The 20,742-nt window shown below is 40.9% G+C and overlaps 1 protein-coding gene across 7 annotated transcripts in view; it reads right to left on the minus strand.

Annotated features, from left to right (window-relative positions):
• Nucleotides 1-19,330, minus strand: part of C1H19orf44 (chromosome 1 C19orf44 homolog) — a 41,000-nt gene extending 21,670 nt beyond the window's left edge. Inside the window, exons 1-6 of one of the 7 annotated variants that reach the window (XM_044285448.1) lie at nucleotides 19,210-19,329; nucleotides 18,960-19,033; nucleotides 18,194-18,304; nucleotides 16,262-16,575; nucleotides 15,825-16,116; nucleotides 9,271-9,622 (exon numbers count right to left, since the gene is read on the minus strand). In XM_044285448.1, the coding sequence (XP_044141383.1) occupies nucleotides 9,271-9,622; nucleotides 15,825-16,116; nucleotides 16,262-16,575; nucleotides 18,194-18,298 (1,063 nt within the window). In that variant the 5' untranslated portion in view covers nucleotides 18,299-18,304; nucleotides 18,960-19,033; nucleotides 19,210-19,329. Of the gene's footprint in view, nucleotides 1-9,270; nucleotides 9,623-15,824; nucleotides 16,117-16,261; nucleotides 16,576-18,193; nucleotides 18,308-18,943; nucleotides 19,062-19,209 lie in introns of all 7 variants that reach the window. The other 6 variants (XM_044285433.1, XM_044285460.1, XM_044285424.1 and 3 more) reach the window with 6 other exon arrangements.
• Nucleotides 19,331-20,742: the final 1,412 nt, after the last annotated feature.

Here is a 20,742-nt window from a genome sequence, read left to right on the forward strand (position 1 = left end):
CGATCCACTGACGGCCCCGATCCATGACGGCCACCAGGAGGGTAATGTACCTGCTTTAACAGCAGTAATTGATGACCACATAATATTACCACCAAATCGGATACGATTGACTCTCAAACAATAAGGAGATTCTACACTATTCTACATTACTTCTTATAGGAAGTTTTGATTTTTCAGGAGAATATACCACAATATATTGCTGGATATCGAAATTTGAGACTATAATTTTCCCCTACAGGTCTACAAGACATCTCCTACTATTCCTCCTTCCGCAACAGGATTTTTTTCAGTAATGGTTATTTTATGTTATTTATGATCTATCAGGACAAGTGACATTACATATGAGGATACGTTATTAACTTCTTAAATAGATCCATTTTTATACAGACTTCTATCCATTTTATCCTTTATTTAACAGGACTTTATATAATCAACATGTTGTTATTTTAATGTGCTTTATTCATACTGCTATTCTATGTAATTTATTACTTTGATACAACCTCCTATCATATTTTACTACATAAGGCATATCTAGCCACCCCTTAATAAATATATTAATTTATTCACCCATACAACACAAATGTTCTGAGTGCCATCCCTTTCCTTCTTTGCACATTATTCTTACTACAAGTGTTGGGTACACTTGTCTGGATTGAGCACCTAATTCCATCTTTTTGGGTTATAGAGAGCCGCCCTATTCTTATATAGAATAGAACTAGCTTAGGTAGGGAAGGGGGGGGGGGGGGGGAGACTACTGTCTGTAAAAACTTTTCTTCCAAAGGACAGGCGCTCATTAGAGTCTAAGTCCAGTCTATAGTGCCAAAAAAAGGTACAAGGGGACTTCCAGTTGGCCGCCCTACAAATCTGCTCTAAGGTTGCATCAGCTCTTTCCGACCAGGAGGTAGAGACTGATCTGGTTAAGTGAGCCCCAAACCCCGAAGGTGGAGACTCACCCACAGCAAAATAGGTTAAGGAAATAACGCCCACAATCCATCTGGCTAATGTTTTGTAAGAAACCTTATGACCCTTACTCCTTCCTCCAAACTGCACAAGCAGCCTAAAAGATTTTCTCCACTGGCTAGTAACTTTCTAATATTTAGAGAGGCACTTCCTGACGTCTAGGAGATGAAGCCTCCTTTCTTTCTCATTCTTCGGGGATTGACATAAGGAAGGAAGGAAGGACAATGTCTTGAGATCTATGAAACGGTGAACCCACCTTGGGAAGGAACGAAGGATCTGGTCTAATGAGAACTCTATCCTCCAGAATATTAGTATAGGGAGATGTTGAGAAAGCAGAAATCTCTCAAACTCTCCTTGCTGAAGTAATAGCCACAAGGAAAGCGGTCTTCAAGGGTAGAGTTCTAACAGACAAATCCTGTAAGGCCTCTTTTACATGAGTGAGTTTTCCACGTGGGTGCAATGCGTAACATAAATGCATAGAACCCGCACTGAATCCTGACCCATTCATTTCAATGGGTCTGTGTAAATGAGCTTTTTTTTTTTTCACACATCAGTTCTAAATTCAGCATTTTTCAAACAGCCCTGGCCCCAAAGAAGTGAATAGGGCTTCAGTGAAAAACGCATTGCATCCGTACCTGCTTGTGGATGCAATGCGTTTTTCACTGACGGTTGCTAGGAGATGTTGTTTGTAAACCTTCAGTTTTTTATCACGTACGTAAAAAACGCATCAAAACGCATTGGACCCTCGCAGAAAAAACTGACTGAACTTGCTTACAAAATGGTGCGAGTTTCACTGAACGCACCCTGAACGCATCCGGACCTAATCCGTATCGTTTGTGTGAAAGAGGCCTAAGAGTTCGAAAGGAGGCTCCATCATCCTTGACAAGACTAAATTTAGATCCCACTGGGGAACTGAAGATTTATTCAAGGGTTTAATCCTACTAACGGCCTTAAAGAACCGCCTAATCCGGGAATGATTCGCAATAGGGTAGTCAAAAAAGGCAGAAAGGGTCGGAACTTGGACTTTAAGAGTGCTAGTTCTTGAGTTTTTATTTAGGCCTTCTTGTAGAAACTCCAGAACCCTAGACATAGGTGGAGGAATTAAAGGATCAATCTGGACATTAGAGAAGTTTAAGAAAGCCTTCCAAATTCTAAAAGGTAAATGGAATAGCTTACTGTTTTCCTGCAGAATAAAAGGGTCCAAAATAACCTCATTTGACAATCCTATATGCTTTAGGATCTCCCTCTCAAAAACCAAGCTGCTAGATGAAGGCTTTTCACTTCCGGATGAAATACTGGCCCCTGAAACAAAGGGTCCCGCCTTGATGGCTGAATCCAGGGGTCTGTAAGGGACAACTTTCTCAGACAAGTGAACCAGGTCCTCCTTGGCCAAAAAGGAGCAATGAGAATAAGCCTCAACTTCTGTAACACTTTCGGGAGTAGTCTTAGCGGAGGAAAAGCGTACAGAAGTTGAGAGAAAGCGTCTATCTCCAAAGCAAGATAGTTTGGGTTTAGGGAAAAGAAACGTTTGCATTTGCTGTTCTGTCTGGTAGCAAACTAATCTATCCGGGGATGACCCCAAAGCTGGACAATTTGATGGAAGACCTCTTGATTCAGACACTACTCTCCTTGGTCTAGGTGGTTTCTGCTTAAAAAATCTGCCACCTTGTTTTCCGATCCTTTTAGGTGCACCGCCTTGATAAAGGGAACAAGAGGCATAATTAGAGAAAACATTTCCACTGTTAACGCCCTTAGATCTTCCAATTTGGTACATCCCTGCCTGTTCAGGTAGGATACTATGGTAGTATTGTCTGAAAATATTTTTACCCCTTTTTCTGGAAGCTTGGGTAGAAACCCCTTCAGGGCTAGAAAAACAGCCCTCAATTCTCTCACATTGTGTGAATCCTGACTATCCCCTAGACTACCTGCAGAACTCCCCATTGACAAAACGCCCCCCACCCAGTAGTACTGGAGTCGTTGGTAATAATTATCTGTTCTTGTAGAGCCAACAGAAACCCCTGAGATAAATTTGCAGGATCCTGCCACCAGGTTAGGGACTGTAATACCTGAGGAGTGAGGGGGAAGAGGTGCATACAGAGGGGACAACAAACCCTTCCATTCCTTCAGGATTTGCCACTGATACATCCTGGAATGAAAATGGGACCAACCGACAGCTGGGATTGTTGAGGTCATCCTAAGACAGACAAAGAGATGGTTCATCTCTTTGAGGCTACCAGAGCCTGAATGTCCTGCCCTAGGTGAGATAACTTGTGATAAGGGAGGATACATTGCTGTTGTACCGAGTCCAGGGTTAATCCCAGGAAGACACAGTTCTGAGAGTGGACCAGAATTGACTTTTCCCAATTTAACTGCCAATCGAGCCTTTGAAGAATTTTTATCACTTCTAGAAGACAAGAAGATAGAAGATTTACCGATTCTGCTACCACCAAGAGATCATCTAAATAGGGAATAATTAAAGTGTCTTTTTTTCTTATGTGGGCCATCACCTCCGCCATTAACTTTGTAAAAAGTCTGGGGGCCTGGCATATGCCAAAACGAAAATCTCTGTATTGTAGAGGAGTTATTTGACCTTCTAAGGACACTGCAACCCTGAGGAATTTTTTTAAATCTGCATGAATTGGAACATAATAAGCGTCCTTTATATCTATTGTAGCCATTACACAGTCTTTGAATAGGCGTTTTACTGTAGACTGAATGGATTCCATTTTGAACTTTTTGTATTTGAGGTACTGATTTAAGTTTTTGATCATCCGAAATGAGCCGTCTGGTTTGGGGACTAGAAACAGGGACGAGTAAAACCCTCTTCCTTTTTCTGAGTCTGGAACTGGGACTGAAACTTCCTTTTTTAATAAAGATCTGTGATTTTTAGTCTTTCCAGGAGAGGGGAGACAAACTCTAGGTAAAAACACTCTTATTATTCAGTTTATCCACGGGCTTGCTGAGATCTTCTCCCAAGCCTGAGAAAAAAAAGAGCGAGTCTTTCTGCCCACTGGCCCATAATTGTCATTGCTGACCTGACTTAGGCCCTGAACCAGACTGTGAGTTGAAGAGGAACCCCTTGTCTTTTTTACCTCTAGCCTCCCTCCAGTTATTTTGTTTTCTCTCGGATCTATTGAAACTTCCCCTGTTCCTACGAGAAAACATTATATATGGACAAAGTCCTCACTTTGATATGATAAAATCTGAGACACTTAGCCAATATATTTTGATCAAAACACATCTGTGCCCGCCTACCAAGCGCCAAGGTGGTCTCAGGTCAGGCGGGTCCTACACTAAACCTTCCTAAGCCATTGGGCTCCTGAACATAGAAGCCCAATGGCTTAGGTAGGTTTTACCGTAGGAGGCTAGAGGTAAAAAAGACAAGGGGTTCCTCTTCAACTCACAGTCTGGTTCAGGGCCTAAGTCAGGTCAGCAATGACAATTATGTGTTTTGAACAAAATATATTGGCCAAGTGTCTCAGATTTTATCATATTAAAGTGAGAGCTTTGTCCATATATAATGCTTGCATCTACTTTAAGAAGTGCATTATTATCTTATTTCTGTGATTTCTCTCTCATACAGCTACATAGACAGAAAAAAAGTTGGTCAAGTAAGGCCCAAAACAGGCTGGTCACTAAGGGGTTAACGATTATGGAATGAGAAATCGCAACTAGGGGACAAGCGAATAAATGTAGGAAAAGGGGTCATCCCTCCCTCGTTTCCCTTTGTAATGGAAAGGGTGCAGATATCAAGGTTTGTTCTCATCCTAGCAATATGTGACTCATACAAGCGGCAAACCCAATTCTGCAATCAGGGTACAGAGTTCTATTTAGATAGATAGAAGTTGTCACTCAACAGAATCAAGGCCTTACAAGTGTCTAGAGACACAACAGGCTGAGGGGTCATCTTGTGCTGCCAGAACTAAACCAGTATGGTCAGAGTGTTATCAGGGACAGAATGATGATGTTTAATCTGGCAAACTAAGATTTTGGCAAGAATTTTAATATGCAAATTAAGAAGTGAAATTGGGTGGTAGGAATTTGAGGTTAGAACAGTAGAACTACAAGACCTTGAGCATGTAAATGAGGAGCGTGTCCCTTTTATAAGCTGCTTTATATATCTTCCTTAGCAAGGCTTAATGATATCACGATTAGTTTTGGAAAATTCCCTGACCAAGCTATCAAGCCCTGGGGTTTACCAGAAGATAATGATTTAATCACTGCCTCAATGTCATCAGTGATTAGAGCATCTAATGTGGATGCAGAAGGAGCTCAGAGTGGAATGCATTGGTCACACTTGAAGACAATACACACTTGGAACTGTATAGATTTGTATGAAAGTCATTTATGTCTCACATATTAGCATGTTTGATTTATCTCTCACATCTAGAACTAAGGTACAAGGTCTCTTAGCCTTTGCCGAGTAGGCCTTAAAAGGGTTGTCCGAGATTATTATACTGATGACATACCCTCAGGATAGGTGATCATTATCTGATGATCGGTGAGGGTCTGACACCTGGGACCCCTGCCGATCAGCTGTTTGAAAAGGCAGTGTCATTCATAGTAGCGACGCAGCTCAGCCCCATGGAAGTGAATGGGACCAAGCACGATACCAAGCACAGAAGCTATACAATGTACAGCGCTGTGCTTGGTGAGCACGGAGAAGGCCGTTGCACTCACAGAAGTTCTGGTGCCTTCTCAAGCATCTGATTTAGGAAGGCGGGGGGGGGGGGGGGGGGGGGGGCTGGGTGTCAGACCGCCACTGATCACCTATCCATAGGATAGGTCCTCAGTAGTAAAATTTCATAAAACCCCTTTAAGTTTGCCATTGTTGTCGCTACATTCAAAAATTGCAGCCTCTTTAGCCATCAATTTTTTTCTGTGTTTGCTTTTTGGTTAGTAACAGTAGCTCTCTACGAGTATGTATGCAGCATCTCTTATGTAGACAAAAGTAGACGCTGCTCTTTATATCCAGAGAAAAGTCTCAGCCACAGTTGAAGGTATGAGCAATATCCTTCCTGATGTAGTAAACTCCACACTTCTGTCAAATCCTACGTCCTTTATAGACTACCAGAAACAAGGGAACAAACATAGTGAAGTACCGCAAAATTAAAACCTCCAACATTTATTGTACTTATAAGATCCCCCATATGCCCCTGACTAAGCGAAGGCAAAACCCGGGTTCGGCACAAGACGGGAGACAGGTTTAACTAAGATAGGTAATCAATATAAAAAAAATATAAAAAAATAAAAATATAAAAAAAACACACACACACACACACACACACACACACACAACACACCACGCAACAATCCCCTTGTCAGCGGCAGAGCTCCGGCAGTCACTGATAGCCAGACCCCTGCTGTATGCACCGGCATCGGTGAAAACACTGCTGTGACGGGGACCCAATGGCAGGGAAGGCAGCCCGATACCTAAGGCATCATGGCTGCCTTCTGTGAGAGCCTGCGAGATGCAGCCCCCTGGATCTCACAGGCAGGAAGCTGTAAGTGTATTACAGTCTGTAATATACTTGCAGCCAATGCATTACAATACAGAAGTATTGTAATGCATTGTAAAGGGGATCAGACCCTCAGAAGTTGAAGTCCCAGAGTGGAACAAAAAAAGTTTAAAAAAAACATTGTTTTCTATAATAAAAAATAAAGTTTCAAGTAAAAAACAACAACAACAAAAAAAAACACCCCTTTCCCAAAATAAAACACATCCAATTGCAAAAAAAATAAATAAATAGAAAAAAAAAAAAATATAGAAAAAACAGACATAATTGGTATCACCGCGTTCGTAACGACCGGCTCTATAAAAATATCAGCTATATAAAAATATCACATGACCTAATCCCTCAGGTAAACAGTCGAGAAAAAAAACTGCTAAAAACATTTTTGGGTCACATTACATCACTAAAAGTACAAACGCCAAGCGTTTAAAAAGGCATATTGCAACCCAAAATAGTACTAATCTAACAGTCACCTCATCCCGCAAAAAATTAGCCCCTACCTAAGACAATTGCCTAAATAATAAAAAAAAAGCTTTTGTTTCAAAACCGCTTTTATTGTGTTAAATGTTTTTTTTTAAAAGTAGACATATTAGGTATTGCCGCATCCGTAACAACCTGCTCTATAAAAAATACCACATGACCTAACCCCTCAGGTGAACAGAAGAAAAAAAGAAAAGAAAACGGTGTCAAAAAAGACTTTTTTTGGTCACCTTACCTCACAAAGAGTGGAATATCAAGCGATCAAAAAGTCATACGCACCGCAAAATCATACCAATCAAACAAACAGTCACCTAATACCGCAAAATATGAGACCCTACCTAGGACAATCGCCCCAAAAAAAAAAAAAAAAAAAAAAAAACACTACGGAAGAAAAATGGGGTAAGCAGCACTCCAGGTCCCAATTTGGGAAGATACATCAATGGAAATATAGTAAACGGTGCCCGCAGATAGGGATCCTGGCTGGGAATCCTGTCAAATAACAAAAATTTTGATATCCACAGCACTCTTCATTTACTTTGTTGGTAACAGCAGCTTACAAATAGCAACTTTTCAATCATCTCTGGTCTTTCTCAAGCTAGCATTTTCACCTGAATTGAAGAGTGCTGTGGATTTCTCCATTTTTCTCAGAATATGGGGACACCAAAACATGATTTTTTTCTTTAAAAAATGCTGCTATTGTGTAAAACTTAAATAAATAAAAAAAAGAAGTATACACCTTAGGTATCGCCACGTCTGTAAGAACCTGCTGTATAAAAATATCACATGACCTAACCCCTCAGGTGAACACTAGAAAAAAAAAAATTTGTTTTTTTTGTCACCTTACATCACAAAAAGCGATCAAAAAGTCATATGCACCCTAAAATTGTACCAAACCATCATCTCAAACTGAAAAAAATTAGCCCCTACATAAGACAGTCACCCAAAAAAAAAAAAAAATAATATATATATATATATATATATATATATTATATATAGCTTTCAGAATATGGAGACACTAAAAAAATAATTTTTTTCAAAAATGCTTTATTATGTAAAACCGAAACAACCAACCCCAAAAAGTTGTCATATTTGGTATTGTCACGTCCATAACAACCAGCGCTATACAAATAAAACATGATTTAACCTGTCTGATGAACACTGTAAATAACAACAAAAAAAATAAAAAACTGTGCCAAAACAGCTATTTTTTGTTACCTTGCCTCACAAAAAGTTTAATATAGAGCAACCAAAAATAATATGTACCCTAAAATAGTACCAACAATACTGCCACCTTATTCCGTAGTTTCCAAAATGGGGTCTTTTTCTGGAGTTTCTACTCTAGAGGTGCATCAGGGGGGGTCTTCAAATGTGACATGGCAACTTAAAATTATCCCAATGAAATCTGCCCTCCAAAAACCACATGGCGTTCCTTTCCTTCTGCGCCCTGCCGTGTGCTCATACAGCAGTTTACGATCACAAATGGGGTGTTTATGTAAACTACAGAATCAGGCTAATAAATATTGAGAGTTTTGTTTAGCTGTTAACCCTTGCTTTGTTACTGGAAAAAAAAAAAAAAAAAAAAGGAAAATCTGCCCAAAAAGTTAATTTCTGAAATGTCATCTACATTGTCCTTTAATTCTTGTGGAACAGCTGAAGGGTTAATAAAGTTTGTAAAAATCAGTTTTGAATACCTTGAGGGGTGTAGTTTCCAAAATGACTTCAGACCTGAACTGATAATAGATATAATGTATACAGAGCAGCACAACGGTGGAGATAGGGAGGCATTACTAAGAAAGAAGAAATGAAAATGGATCTTCATGTTGAAAGCATTACAGCCGTATTGAATAGATTTTTATGTAAGTGGTATTAAATTATGGATATGTATATCAATCATCAGAATGTAGAATAACGGCTTTGTTATCTTAAAGTTGTTTTTAATGTGTCTTTTCTATTTTTGTATTTTATAGATAAAAGCTGGAATGCATCTGGAACCTTTATACATTGTGGTATATATTTGAATCAGTTGGGGATAAGACCTGACGAATATCTGCAATTGAATATCCAGCACTTATGTGGACTCGACTTTTTTTTTATAAATAAAAATGAAATAATTTTGACTCAAATTTACTAGTGTCATGGAGTACAATAAGTGGCGAGAAAGCAATCTCAGAATGGCTTGGATAAGTAAAAGTGTTTTAAAGTTATCACCACATAAACTGACACGTCAGATTTCCCAAAAATGGCCTTGTCCTTAAGGTGAAAAATGGCGAGGTCCTGAAGGGGTTAAAATACCACATATAAAAAGATGTAAACTTACCGTTGGAACTTGCACTACTAAGATCCTCAGATCTGAAGAAGAGCTCATCAAGGGATTTAATGTCACTCCTCTGGGACATAGGTGTTCGACTTCGCCTCCCTAGCCTTGTCCGTGGAGATGGACTGGTCAATGAGCTTCTTACAGATGGTGAAGGAGACCGAGATAAAAACCGAGTTAAGGAGTGCGGTCTTCTTGGAAACCTAGGGCTTCCATAACTAGGGGGTGATGGCGTTCTAGAAGTTAGGCGGGAAGGGGGACGACGAGGAGAAACAAATCCTAGAGCTGAAGGACTGCGACGAAGCTTTCTGCGAGGGGTTGATTTGCTGGGAGGTGATGGCGTCCTAGGAGGCTTCTAATATCAAATAAATAAAACATTTATAATTACTGCAAGAAACTGAGCTGTACAGACTGGACATACACAACACTAACGCTGAGTTCACATTTCAGTGTTTGGTCAGTGATTTCCATCAGTGATTTGTGAGCCAAAACCAGGGGCAGCTCTAAACATAGAACAGGAGCAGATCTTTCCCTTCTACCTCATGTCTATGGAGGCTCCACTTCTGGTTTTGGCTCACAAATCACTGATGGAAATCACTGACCAAACACTGAAGTGTGAACGAGGCCTAATGGTATGTGCTAGAGCAAATGTGTGAAAATAAACTCGTGGACAAAAACTCAATACAGTTTAAAAAGTTCTCTTGCAATTCTTTGGCAGGAGAATTTCCACACTTGTGGTATACACAAATGATACCTGAAGAATAAAATTTACAAAACAAAAAACACATACCCATATATTTTGTGCCACTTTGTGAAAAAGCCAAGTATTTTCCCATTCTGCTAACATTTTGTAATGCTTAAAGATTCATTTTTTTGGCTAAAAACCTGAAAGTGCCATAATTTCTCTATTGAAGTCTACATACCCAGATCTTTATAGAATCACCAGAGATGACTGAATAATCAAAAAATAAATAAAAAATTATATATATATATATATATATATATATATATATATATATATATATATATATATATATATATATATATATACACATATATATACATACATATACACACACATATATACACACACAAAAATTGGACTGCACTCCAAACAGTTCGTGAAGAAAATCTGTGTTTATTCACCCATCTATGGCAAAGTGACGTTTCGGCTCCAACTGAGCCTTTCTCAAGCCAGTTGGAGCCGAAACGTCGTTTTGCCATAGATGGGTGAATAAACACAGATTTTCGTGTTTGTACTGATAAACATTAGACTTTCATATATTTTAGATTCATTACACACAACTGAAGTAGTTCAAGCCTTTTATTGTTTTAATATTGATGATTTTGGCATACAGCTCATGAAAACCCAAAATTCCTATCTAAAAAAATTAGCATATTTCATCCGACCAATAAAAGAAAAGTGTTTTTAATACAAAAAAAGTCAACCTTCAAATAATTATGTTCAGTTATGCACTCAATACTTGGTCGGGAATCCTTTTGCAGAAATGACTGCTTCAATGCGGCGTGGCATGGAGGCAATCAGCCTGTGGCACTGCTGAGGTGTTATGGAGGCCCAGGATGCTTCGATAGCAGCCTTAAGCTCATCCAGAGTGTTGGGTCTAGCGTCTCTCAACTTTCTCTTCCCAATATCCCACAGATTCTCTATGGGGTTCAGGTCAGGAGAGTTGGCAGGCCAATTGAGCACAGTAATACCATGGTCAGTAAACCATTTACCAGTGGTTTTGGCACTGTGAGCAGGTGCCAGGTCGTGCTGAAAAATGAAATCTTCATCTCCATAAAGCTTTTCAGCAGATGGAAGCATGAAGTGCTCCAAAGTCTCCTGATAGCTAGCTGCATTGACCCTGCCCTTGATAAAACACAGTGGACCAACACCAGCAGCTGACATGGCACCCCAGACCATCACTGACTGTGGGTACTTGACACTGGACTTCAGGCATTTTGGCATTTCCCTCTCCCCAGTCTTCCTCCAGACTCTGGCACCTTGATTTCCGAACGACATGCAAGATTTGCTTTCATCCGAAAAAAGTACTTTGGACCACTGAGCAACAGTCCAGTGCTGCTTCTCTGTAGCCCAGGTCAGGCGCTTCTGCCGCTGTTTCTGGTTCAAAAGTGGCTTGACCTGGGGAATGCGGCACCTGTAGCCCATTTCCTGCACACGCCTGTACACGGTGGCTCTGGATGTTTCTACTCCAGACTCAGTCAACTGCTTCCGCAGGTCCCCCAAGGTCTGGAATCGGTCCTTCTCCACAATCTTCCTCAGGGTCCGGTCACCTTTTCTCGTTGTGCAGCGTTTTCTGCCACACTTTTTCCTTCCCACAGACTTCCCACTGAGGTGCCTTGATACAGCACTCTGGGAACAGCCTATTTGTTCAGAAATTTCTTTCTGTGTCTTACCCTCTTGCTTGAGGGTGTCAATGATGGCCTTCTGGACAGCAGTCAGGTCGGCAGTCTTACCCACGATTGCGGTTTTGAGTAATGAACCAGGCTGGGAGATTTTAAAAGCCTCAGGAATCTTTTGCAGGTGTTTAGAGTTAATTCGTTGATTCGGATGATTAGGTTAATAGCTCGTTTAGAGAACCTTTTCATGATATGCTAATTTTTTTAGATAGGAATTTGGGGTTTTCATGAGCTGTATGCCAAAATCATCAATATTAAAACAAAAAAAGGCTTGAACTACTTCAGTTGTGTGTAATGAATCTAAAATATATGAAAGTCTAATGTTTATCAGTACATTACAGAAAATAATGAACTTTATCACAATATGCTATTTTTTTTAGAAGGACCTGTATATATATATATGCTAACAAAAATCTGAGTTAGAGTCAACAAATGGCCTTATTAGGCATGTAAGCTCCTCATCTTCTCTTTAGATTAAATAAATTGCCATCTAGATGGGATAATCAGAGCACATATCCTCTATTATTGGTAAGAGGGGTGATAACCTGAAGAAAAGTTCCTGCTTCAGCCCACAGGAGTTATTGAAAATATATATTGAAAGAGACATGACAATAACCTGCTATAATCTTTGTGGTGGTAGTCCACCCTTCTTCCTCTCCTTTCCCTTCGAGATATTCACAAATATAAAATTAATATAAATGAATCAGCAGGCACTCACCATCTGAAATTCACATATATAAACACATTTATTTATTGAATAAAATTGACAGATTTGATAAAATATACAATAATCAATGCTATAAAATATACTTAAAACATATCTATACATAATTTTATACAGTACAGACCAAAAGTTTGGACACACCTTCTCATTCAAAGAGTTTTCTTTATTTTCATGACTATGAAAATTGTAGATTCACACTGAAGGCATCAAAACTATGAATTAACACATGTGGAATTATATACATAACAAAAAAGTGAAACAACTGAAAATATGTCATATTCTAGGTTCTTCAAAGTAGCCACCTTTTGCTTTGATTACTGCTTTGCACTCTTGGCATTCTCTTGATGAGCTTCAAGAGGTAGTCACCTGAAATGGTTTTCTTTTTTTATTCAGATAATTTTTATTATTATCATCAATTGTCTTCCAGATCAATTATCCGAGCATCAAAAAGACATTGGTTACAGATAATAAACCTGAAATGGTTTTCACTTCACAGGCGTGCCCTGTCAGGTTTAATAAGTGGTATTTCTTGCCTTATAAATGGGGTTGGGACCATCAGTTGTGTTGTGGAGAAGTCAGGTGGATACACAGCTGATAGTCCTACTGAATAGACTGTTAGAACTTGTATTATGGCAAGAAAAAAAGCAGCTAAGTAATGAAAAACGAGTGGCCATCATTACTTTAAGAAATTAAGGTCAGTCAGTCAGAAAAATTGGGAAAACTTTGAAAGTGTCCCCAAGTGCAGTCACAAAAACCAGCAAGCGCTACAAAGAAACTGGCTCACATGCGGACCGCCCCAGGAAAGGAAGACCAAGAGTCACCTCTGCTGCGGAGGATAAGTTCATCCGAGTCACCAGCCTCAGAAATTGCAGGTTAACAGCAGCTCAGATTAGAGACCAGGTCAATGCCACACAGAGTTCTAGCAGCAGACACATCTCTAGAACAACTGTTAAGAGGAGACTGTGTGAATCAGGCCTTCATGGTAGAATATCTGCTAGGAAACCACTGCTAAGGACAGGCAACAAGCAGAAGAGACTTGTTTGGGCTAAAGAACACAAGGAATGGACATTAGACCAGCGGAAATCTGTGCTTTGGTCTGATGAGTCCAAATTTGAGATCTTTGGTTCCAACCACCGTGTCTTTGTGCGACGCAGAAAAGGTGAACGGATGGACTCTACATGCTTGGTTCCCACCGTGAAGCATGGAGGAGGAGGTGTGATGGTGTGGGGGTGCTTTGCTGGTGACACTGTTGGGGATTTATTCAAAATTGAAGGCATACTGAACCAGCATGGCTACCACAGCATCTTGCAGCGGCATGCTATTCCATCCGGTTTGCGTTTAGTTGGATCATCATTTATTTTTCAACAGGACAAGGACCTCAAACACACCTCCAGGCTGTGTAAGGGCTATTTGACCATGAAGGAGAGTGATGGGGTGCTGCGCCAGATGACCTGGCCTCCACAGTCACCGGACCTGAACACAATTGAGATGGTTTGGGGTGAGCTGGACCGCAGAGTGAAGGCAAAAGTGCCAACAAGTGCTGAGCATCTCTGGGAACTTCTTCAAGACTGTTGGAAGACCATTTCAGGTGACTACCTCTTGAAGCTCATCAAGAGAATGCCAATAGTGTTGTTTCACACTTTTTTGTTATGCATGTAATTTTACATGTGTTAATTCATAGTTTTGATGCCTTCAGTGTGAATCTACAATTTTCATAGTCCTGAAAATAAAGAAAACTCTTTGAATGAGAAGGTGTGTCCAAACTTTTGGTCTGTACTGTATGTATAGATAAGTTTTAAGTATGTTTTATAGCATTGATTATTGTATATTTTATCAAATCTGTCAATTTTATTCAATTAATAAATGTGTTCTATATGTGAAATTCAGATGGCGAGTGCCTGCTGATTAATTTATATTAATTTAAACTAAGAGAGTAGGTGAATCACTTACAGCAGGGCACCATTACCACGGTGATAAGTGGGGTGAGCCACTATTATCCACAATTTTAGTACAAATATAAAATGAACGTTTTTCTCCTGCTTCCTAACTTCAAACTAATTATGCACCCAGATTTCTGAAGCTACAGCTTTGTCGCATATCTTTCGAAACAATTGTGGGCTTTAATATGCTACCACTATATATAAGCTCGAGTCATTATATTCTAGTCGCAGGCATGTTACAGAGATTGTCTGGTTTCAGACAGAAACCTGATAACCCTCAGAATCCACCTGCAGTATGGAAATGATAAGTACTTACCTGACAGATTGTGCACCACCGCTGTTCTTCCAACTGGATTCTATTTAGAAGTCAGCGGTGACATCATGTTGTCATGTGACCAGTGCTGCCAATCACTGTCCTCTGGTTCACCCGATGAGACTAGTTATTGGCTGCAGGGGTCACATTTGTCAACGACTTCACCACTGCAGCTGGATTAATACAGAGACATATGGGGGTGGGGGTGGGGGTTGATGAGTGCTTGCTACCAGCGTCCGGATCACAGCACCAAATATATTGCACTAAATACACAAACATCAATAAAGTTTACATGGATGGACTTATTTGTTTGGGGGGACGGAGAGATAAAGGGCAATACCATGTCACAAAGAAAAGACAGTGATCTGAAACATTTTCCATACACTCTTATCCATATCTTCAGAATAAAATAATAAAGATCTGTTCCCTATGTTGCCTGTTACAGTAATAGCAATATATCAAATACATTTCTGATAGAAAAAAAATTCAGTAGGCAGAAAAGACATTTGAACTCACCGACTGTTGCCATAAATTTTAGGAGATAAAAAAGATTTATCATCTTCCTGCTCCAGAAAAGTGGCGTTAAAAAAGTTGCAAAATACATGCTTGTACGCCACCTGCTCCACTTTTCCAAAAGGGTGTGTGGCAAGGACAGGAAGGGCCGTGGCCAGCCATCACGACAAATTATCTTCATTTATGCTAGTTTTCTGGTGCAAATGAAGCCAGAAATGTATTTCTGTTTAGGCGCATGGATTGCCAAAGGATGCGCCTAATTTTCGACAAGGCCTGCGCCTTATCATAGATTAGGTGCATCCTTCGGCGGTGCAGAGGTATCAAAACTGGCGGACTGAAGCTTTTCAGACTGCTGTACAGGGGCTTTTTGTGCCCATATTATGGGCGGACCTCCTGCAGTTTATCACAACCATAGGTATGGTGCTGTAACTCATTTTCTCAAGAACTGCAGAAAGTTCAGGTCTCCACAATATAGGAGATCATATAAACCCCTGGAAATGAGATGGAAAAATAAATAAAGCCAGCCAAGGAGGAAACATGGACAATCACAATACATTAGTAAGTAGCGTATATTAACTTTAGCTACATGATAAACGCCATTCGCTGACGTGAGACAACCCCTTTACAGTAAAAGAATAAAGCTCACCGGAAGCATCTGCCATCTCTCATCATTTTCTGAGAATTCTACTGAGCTGCCAACAAGATGGAGCATTTCTTCTTCTTCACTTTCTATCGTTCCTGGCTTACTTTTTGCAGTTTTGTTGTGGACAACATGCCCACTGTTCTGTCTTGCATGTTCTGGCTCCATTATGTTAACTTTCTTTTTTAAAAATATTTTTTCTCGGGTGCTGAATTCACTGCTTGATCTATTAGAGAAAGGCCTTTCTTCAGACGTCCTTAAGTCAGAGTCATTCTCGGAAATGTCTATCTGTGACTTTCTGTAAAAGTGAAGTCAGGACATAGCAAAATGCATATAAGCCAAAGAAAAAATATATATATATATGATTCCCCCCCAAAAAAACAAAAAAAAAATGAAATAAAAAAAGAACTACATGTTAACACAGAAAGCAAAGCAATCTGCACCTTAACTGATGTCTGTACTCAATTTCTGCCAATCTTCTCAGGGCTGCACTGGTTGGCATCTTTGACTGGACAGGCTGGGGATGGGCGGGCTTCTTGGCCTCAGTTGTGACTATAGCATTTTTCTTGACATCATTACTAGATGGTGTTTTCTTCTTTAGAAACCTACTATGTGTTCCCGATAATTGCCGAGGACTAGCAGTTGCTCTGTACTTTTCACTATCTTGTTCTTCAGCTGACGAGTCGCTCAGGTCAGAAACAGGTGGCTGGGAGAGTTTTAAAGCACTTGTCTTCTTGCTAAGTGCATGCATATATTCCTAAAACGCAAAATAGATAGACAGACAGATAACCTTCCCGTAGGATAGGTAATGAACATCAGATCAGTGGGTGTCTGACTCCTCGCACCCCACCAATCAGCTGTTTAAAGAGTCCTGGTGGGAGCTGTGGACTCTTCCTAGGTTAGAGATGTCACGCTCATCGGTCACATGGCCTAGGCGCAGCTCAGTCCCACTCAAGGTAACGTGGCTGAGCTGCAATACTAAGCACAGCTGCTATCCAATGGACAGACACTTGGAAAAGCCCCTTAAAGGATGGGTTTCCACGTTTCAGTCTTCCGATTAAGGTTTTGAAGACTAGATGTGGACCATAAAAGGTAGAGAAAGTATTAAGGACATATAGGAGATCATTTATTATACAGAAATACGCCTATATTAGGCTTATTTCTGGTGCATATTGCGGCGCAAAGGTTATTTGTGCTGCAACCTGCGACTTTTCCTAGCTTATGCCAGGTCTAAGAAAGTGGGCATGGATTGGGGGGGGGGGGGCTGGCAGGCCCGACTCAATCATAATTTTCTCTGCGTAGAAAATGGTCTACATGTAATAGAGCTAGGAAGCTGGCTTACATTTAGACTGGTGCTGGATGCGACAAAGTTATGTAAAGGCCTGTTCTCTTCATCAGCTCGGCAGATCCACTGCCAGATATAGGGGTGATTAAGACTGGTGTCTAAAACGCCGGTCTTAATAAATGACACCCCTAGTACCGCAGCACTTTTTTTTTTTTTTTTTTAACCGACTCCTGGCAGCATGGTGTGGAGCACGAGGAGCTGAGCAGATTAATGTATAGCATTTTATGGGAAAGGATTCAGTATAACCTGTATTTTATTCATTTATATTCCTGCTCATTCTGAGCTTTGACGTCAATGAGGCGGTCAGTGATTGGCAGCTATCTCTGTATAAAGGAAATACCAGTATGTCAGTAACTTTCTTGACTTCACAGTCTAGAATGAACAGGCAATTAATAGAATATTTTTAAATCACAATTTTATATTAAACATATATTTCACTACTCAGCTCCTCCTGTTCTATTACACGCTGCCTGCAGACTGCACTGCATTTTTTATGGTGACAGGTTCCCTTTAAATTAGGAAATTACTTGGATCCAAAAAAGAGGGGGAAATCCAAGTCTCTCCTTCTCTTTAGGATCCATCTCTGAGCTGAGCTAAAGGCTCAAACAGACTAATGTAAGAGCTCTGTGCCAGTGCTGTGGACCGCAATGCGTGGCACCAGCCGTGTGCACTCCATGGTGCAGATGTGGATCCACTGACTTGAATGGGTCCACGATCTTCAAAATTCAGCAAAATATAGGATATGTACTTTCTTTTGAGGTTCAGAGGCACAGACCCGAAATCCCATAGAAGTGCTTCCAATCCGGGCCTCCGTTCCTCAAAAGATAGGAAATGTCCTCCCTTTGGCCGTATCTTGCAGATCGCAGAGCCATTCAAGTCATTGGGCCCTTTGTGGTCTGCAATACGGGCATGGAGCCCTTACGGTCGTGTGAATGGGGCCTAAATGAAAGGGAAAAAAAATAAAATAAAACAGAAACTAAATACAGGAATATATGAATAAAAACAGAAGAAGCAGCAGCAGCACACAGACCTGTAACTCATCGGCAGCATCTTTGGGTCTTACAGGAACTCTTTGACCAGCAAGCTGGGACTGGGCTCGAGCCAGGGCTGAGCTTCTCATACCACTTCTCGCCATTCTGTCCTACTGAAGAAAAGGTTGATCACTACCTTTCAAGAAAACAGAGGTACTCCGAGGATATTTCTCGACATTGTAGTTCATTAGTGCTACGTGCAAGCAACCTAACTGTGACTAGAACATAAGAAACGTAGGGGAGTCAACTAATAGTGCGACAAAGTCAGGATACAACTTTGATGGGAATAAGTCGCACTAGACGAGTAGACCTTTTCACGGACACACTGGGGCAGATTTATCAAAACTGGTGTAAAGTAGAACTGGCTTAGTTACCCATAGCAACCAGATTCCACCTTTCATTTTCCAAAAAATGAAAGGAGGAATCTGATGGGTTGCTATGGGCAAGTAAGTCGGTTTCCCTCTGCAGGAGTTCTGATAGATGTACTCCACCGTTTCTGGACATTTTGCATGAAAATTCACATCTATACAAATTTCAGACCATTTACAAAAGAGATTCCTAAACAGAGGGCCAAGGTGTGTGAAGTTCACACTACAGGTCCACATCTACACATGTCGGCAAAATTACGTGAACATAAAGAGATTCGAGGACGCATATGCAGTTTTAGTAGGTCTCTCATAACAATATTGACAATTAACATTTCTTGTAAAAAGAAAAAGAAAAAAAAAAAGAAAAGAAACTGCCCCGACCTCTGGATGTAAATACCTGATGGTGGCTACACGAGATCCCCTCCCAGAAGGCTCCTACACCACATGAGAAGACATCGGGAGGTGGGGGACCTGTCATAGATCATGTATTACATGCAAGCTAAAAAAAAAATATATCATTTTTTAAAAAGAAACAAGGCAATAAACACAGATGCAGTGGAGGAACCTTGTCTGTAGCAGAAGCCAAATGTTGCCCCCACAGCAGCATGAAGCAGATTAAGATTACTCAATGAACAGAATGTCCTTACCACGTCTGGTATCCAGAGAGCCCCTTCGGTCTCACGTGCGGGGTACCCGTGCACCTAGGCTTGCCCCTATCACTAGATCTCCGCAGGACGCCATGCTCCTGTCTACCATGGCAACTTGCGCAGCCGCAGTCCACATCTGCACGCCCATTGGACGGAGCTACGCTTGTGATTGTGTTCCAAGCCTCGTTTGCGTTTAACGTCGGAGATGCTGAGAAGCGTCTGAAAGTAGCTGTGAGCTCTGTCACCGGTGCGTAGTCTGGGGACCATGACGTCACATTTCACTGTTCGCCTAGTAAATGGCCTCTCGGAAGTGTGTGAAGAAGAAACGTTTTCGGCGTCTAGAAAACCGACCTCTACTGCATGTCAGGCAAATTATCCATAGAAATGGTTTCTGAAATGTAAATAAAAATAAAAAAACCTCCTGGCAAACGTGATATCATCACTTCAATGGGAAGTGCCCACCAACACACATCCATTACCATCTGGAAGGAGGTAGGGTTGCCACTAGTGTTGAGCGAACTTGTGTTTTCAAGTTTAACGTACAAGGTTCGGGTTATCTAAGATTCCGCTACCACGGACCATAATGGAATGGCCAGCATAGACTTCTATTGTGATGGAATGCCTCATATAGGCTACCCTGGTACACGCAGTCATAGAAATCCGTTATGGTCCGTGGTAGCAGAATCCATAACGGAATTCTTAGATAACCCAAACTTGAAACACAAGTTCGCTCATCCCTACTCGCCACCTTTCCCAACAAAAAATACTAGCCAAGTTAAGCCACACCCGAAAGGGGTGTCATAATGTGGCTCCCAGTATTAGTAATGCCCCCATTAGTGCTCCCAAATAATATCAATGCCCCCATTAGCACCCCCCAGAATTAATACTGCCCCCATTAGTGCCCCCCAGTAAGAGTAATGTCCCCATTAGTGCCCCCCCCCCAAAATTAATGCTTCCCAATAATATCAATGCCCCCATTAGCACCCCCCCAGAATGAATACTGCCCCCATTAGTGCCCCCCAGTAAGAGTAATGCCCCCATTAGTGCCCCCCCAGAATTAATGCTCCCCAATAATATCAATGCCCCTATTAGCACCCCCCAGAATTAATACTGCCCCATTAGTGCCCCCCAGAATTAATGCTCCCCAATAATATCAATGCCCCCATTAGCACCCCCCAGAATTAATACTGCCCCATTAGTGCCCCCCAGTAAAAAATAATGCCCTTATTAGTGCCTTCTTTTCTTCTGCAAAGAAAAAAAACCCAGCTCCAGCAGTCCTCGCTGCTGGCTGGAAGTTCAGGACAGGACCTGTTCTCCAGCGTTTCACAGGTCCTGAGCTTCCAGTCAATGCTATGAAACGTCATCACGCTGGAGTGCAGGTCCTGTCTGAACTTACAGCCAGCAGCAAGTGTTTACTGGAGCTGAGGTTTTATTTTATTTTTTCATTTCTTAATTCAAGTGGGGGAGGGGCAGGAGTTAAAGGCTGTACTAATGAGTGCTCCACAATGGAAGCGCTCATTAGTAACAGTCTAA

This window comes from Bufo gargarizans, chromosome 1 (genome assembly GCF_014858855.1).
Source record: "Bufo gargarizans isolate SCDJY-AF-19 chromosome 1, ASM1485885v1, whole genome shotgun sequence".
NCBI classification, from domain to species: Eukaryota; Metazoa; Chordata; class Amphibia; order Anura; family Bufonidae; genus Bufo; species Bufo gargarizans.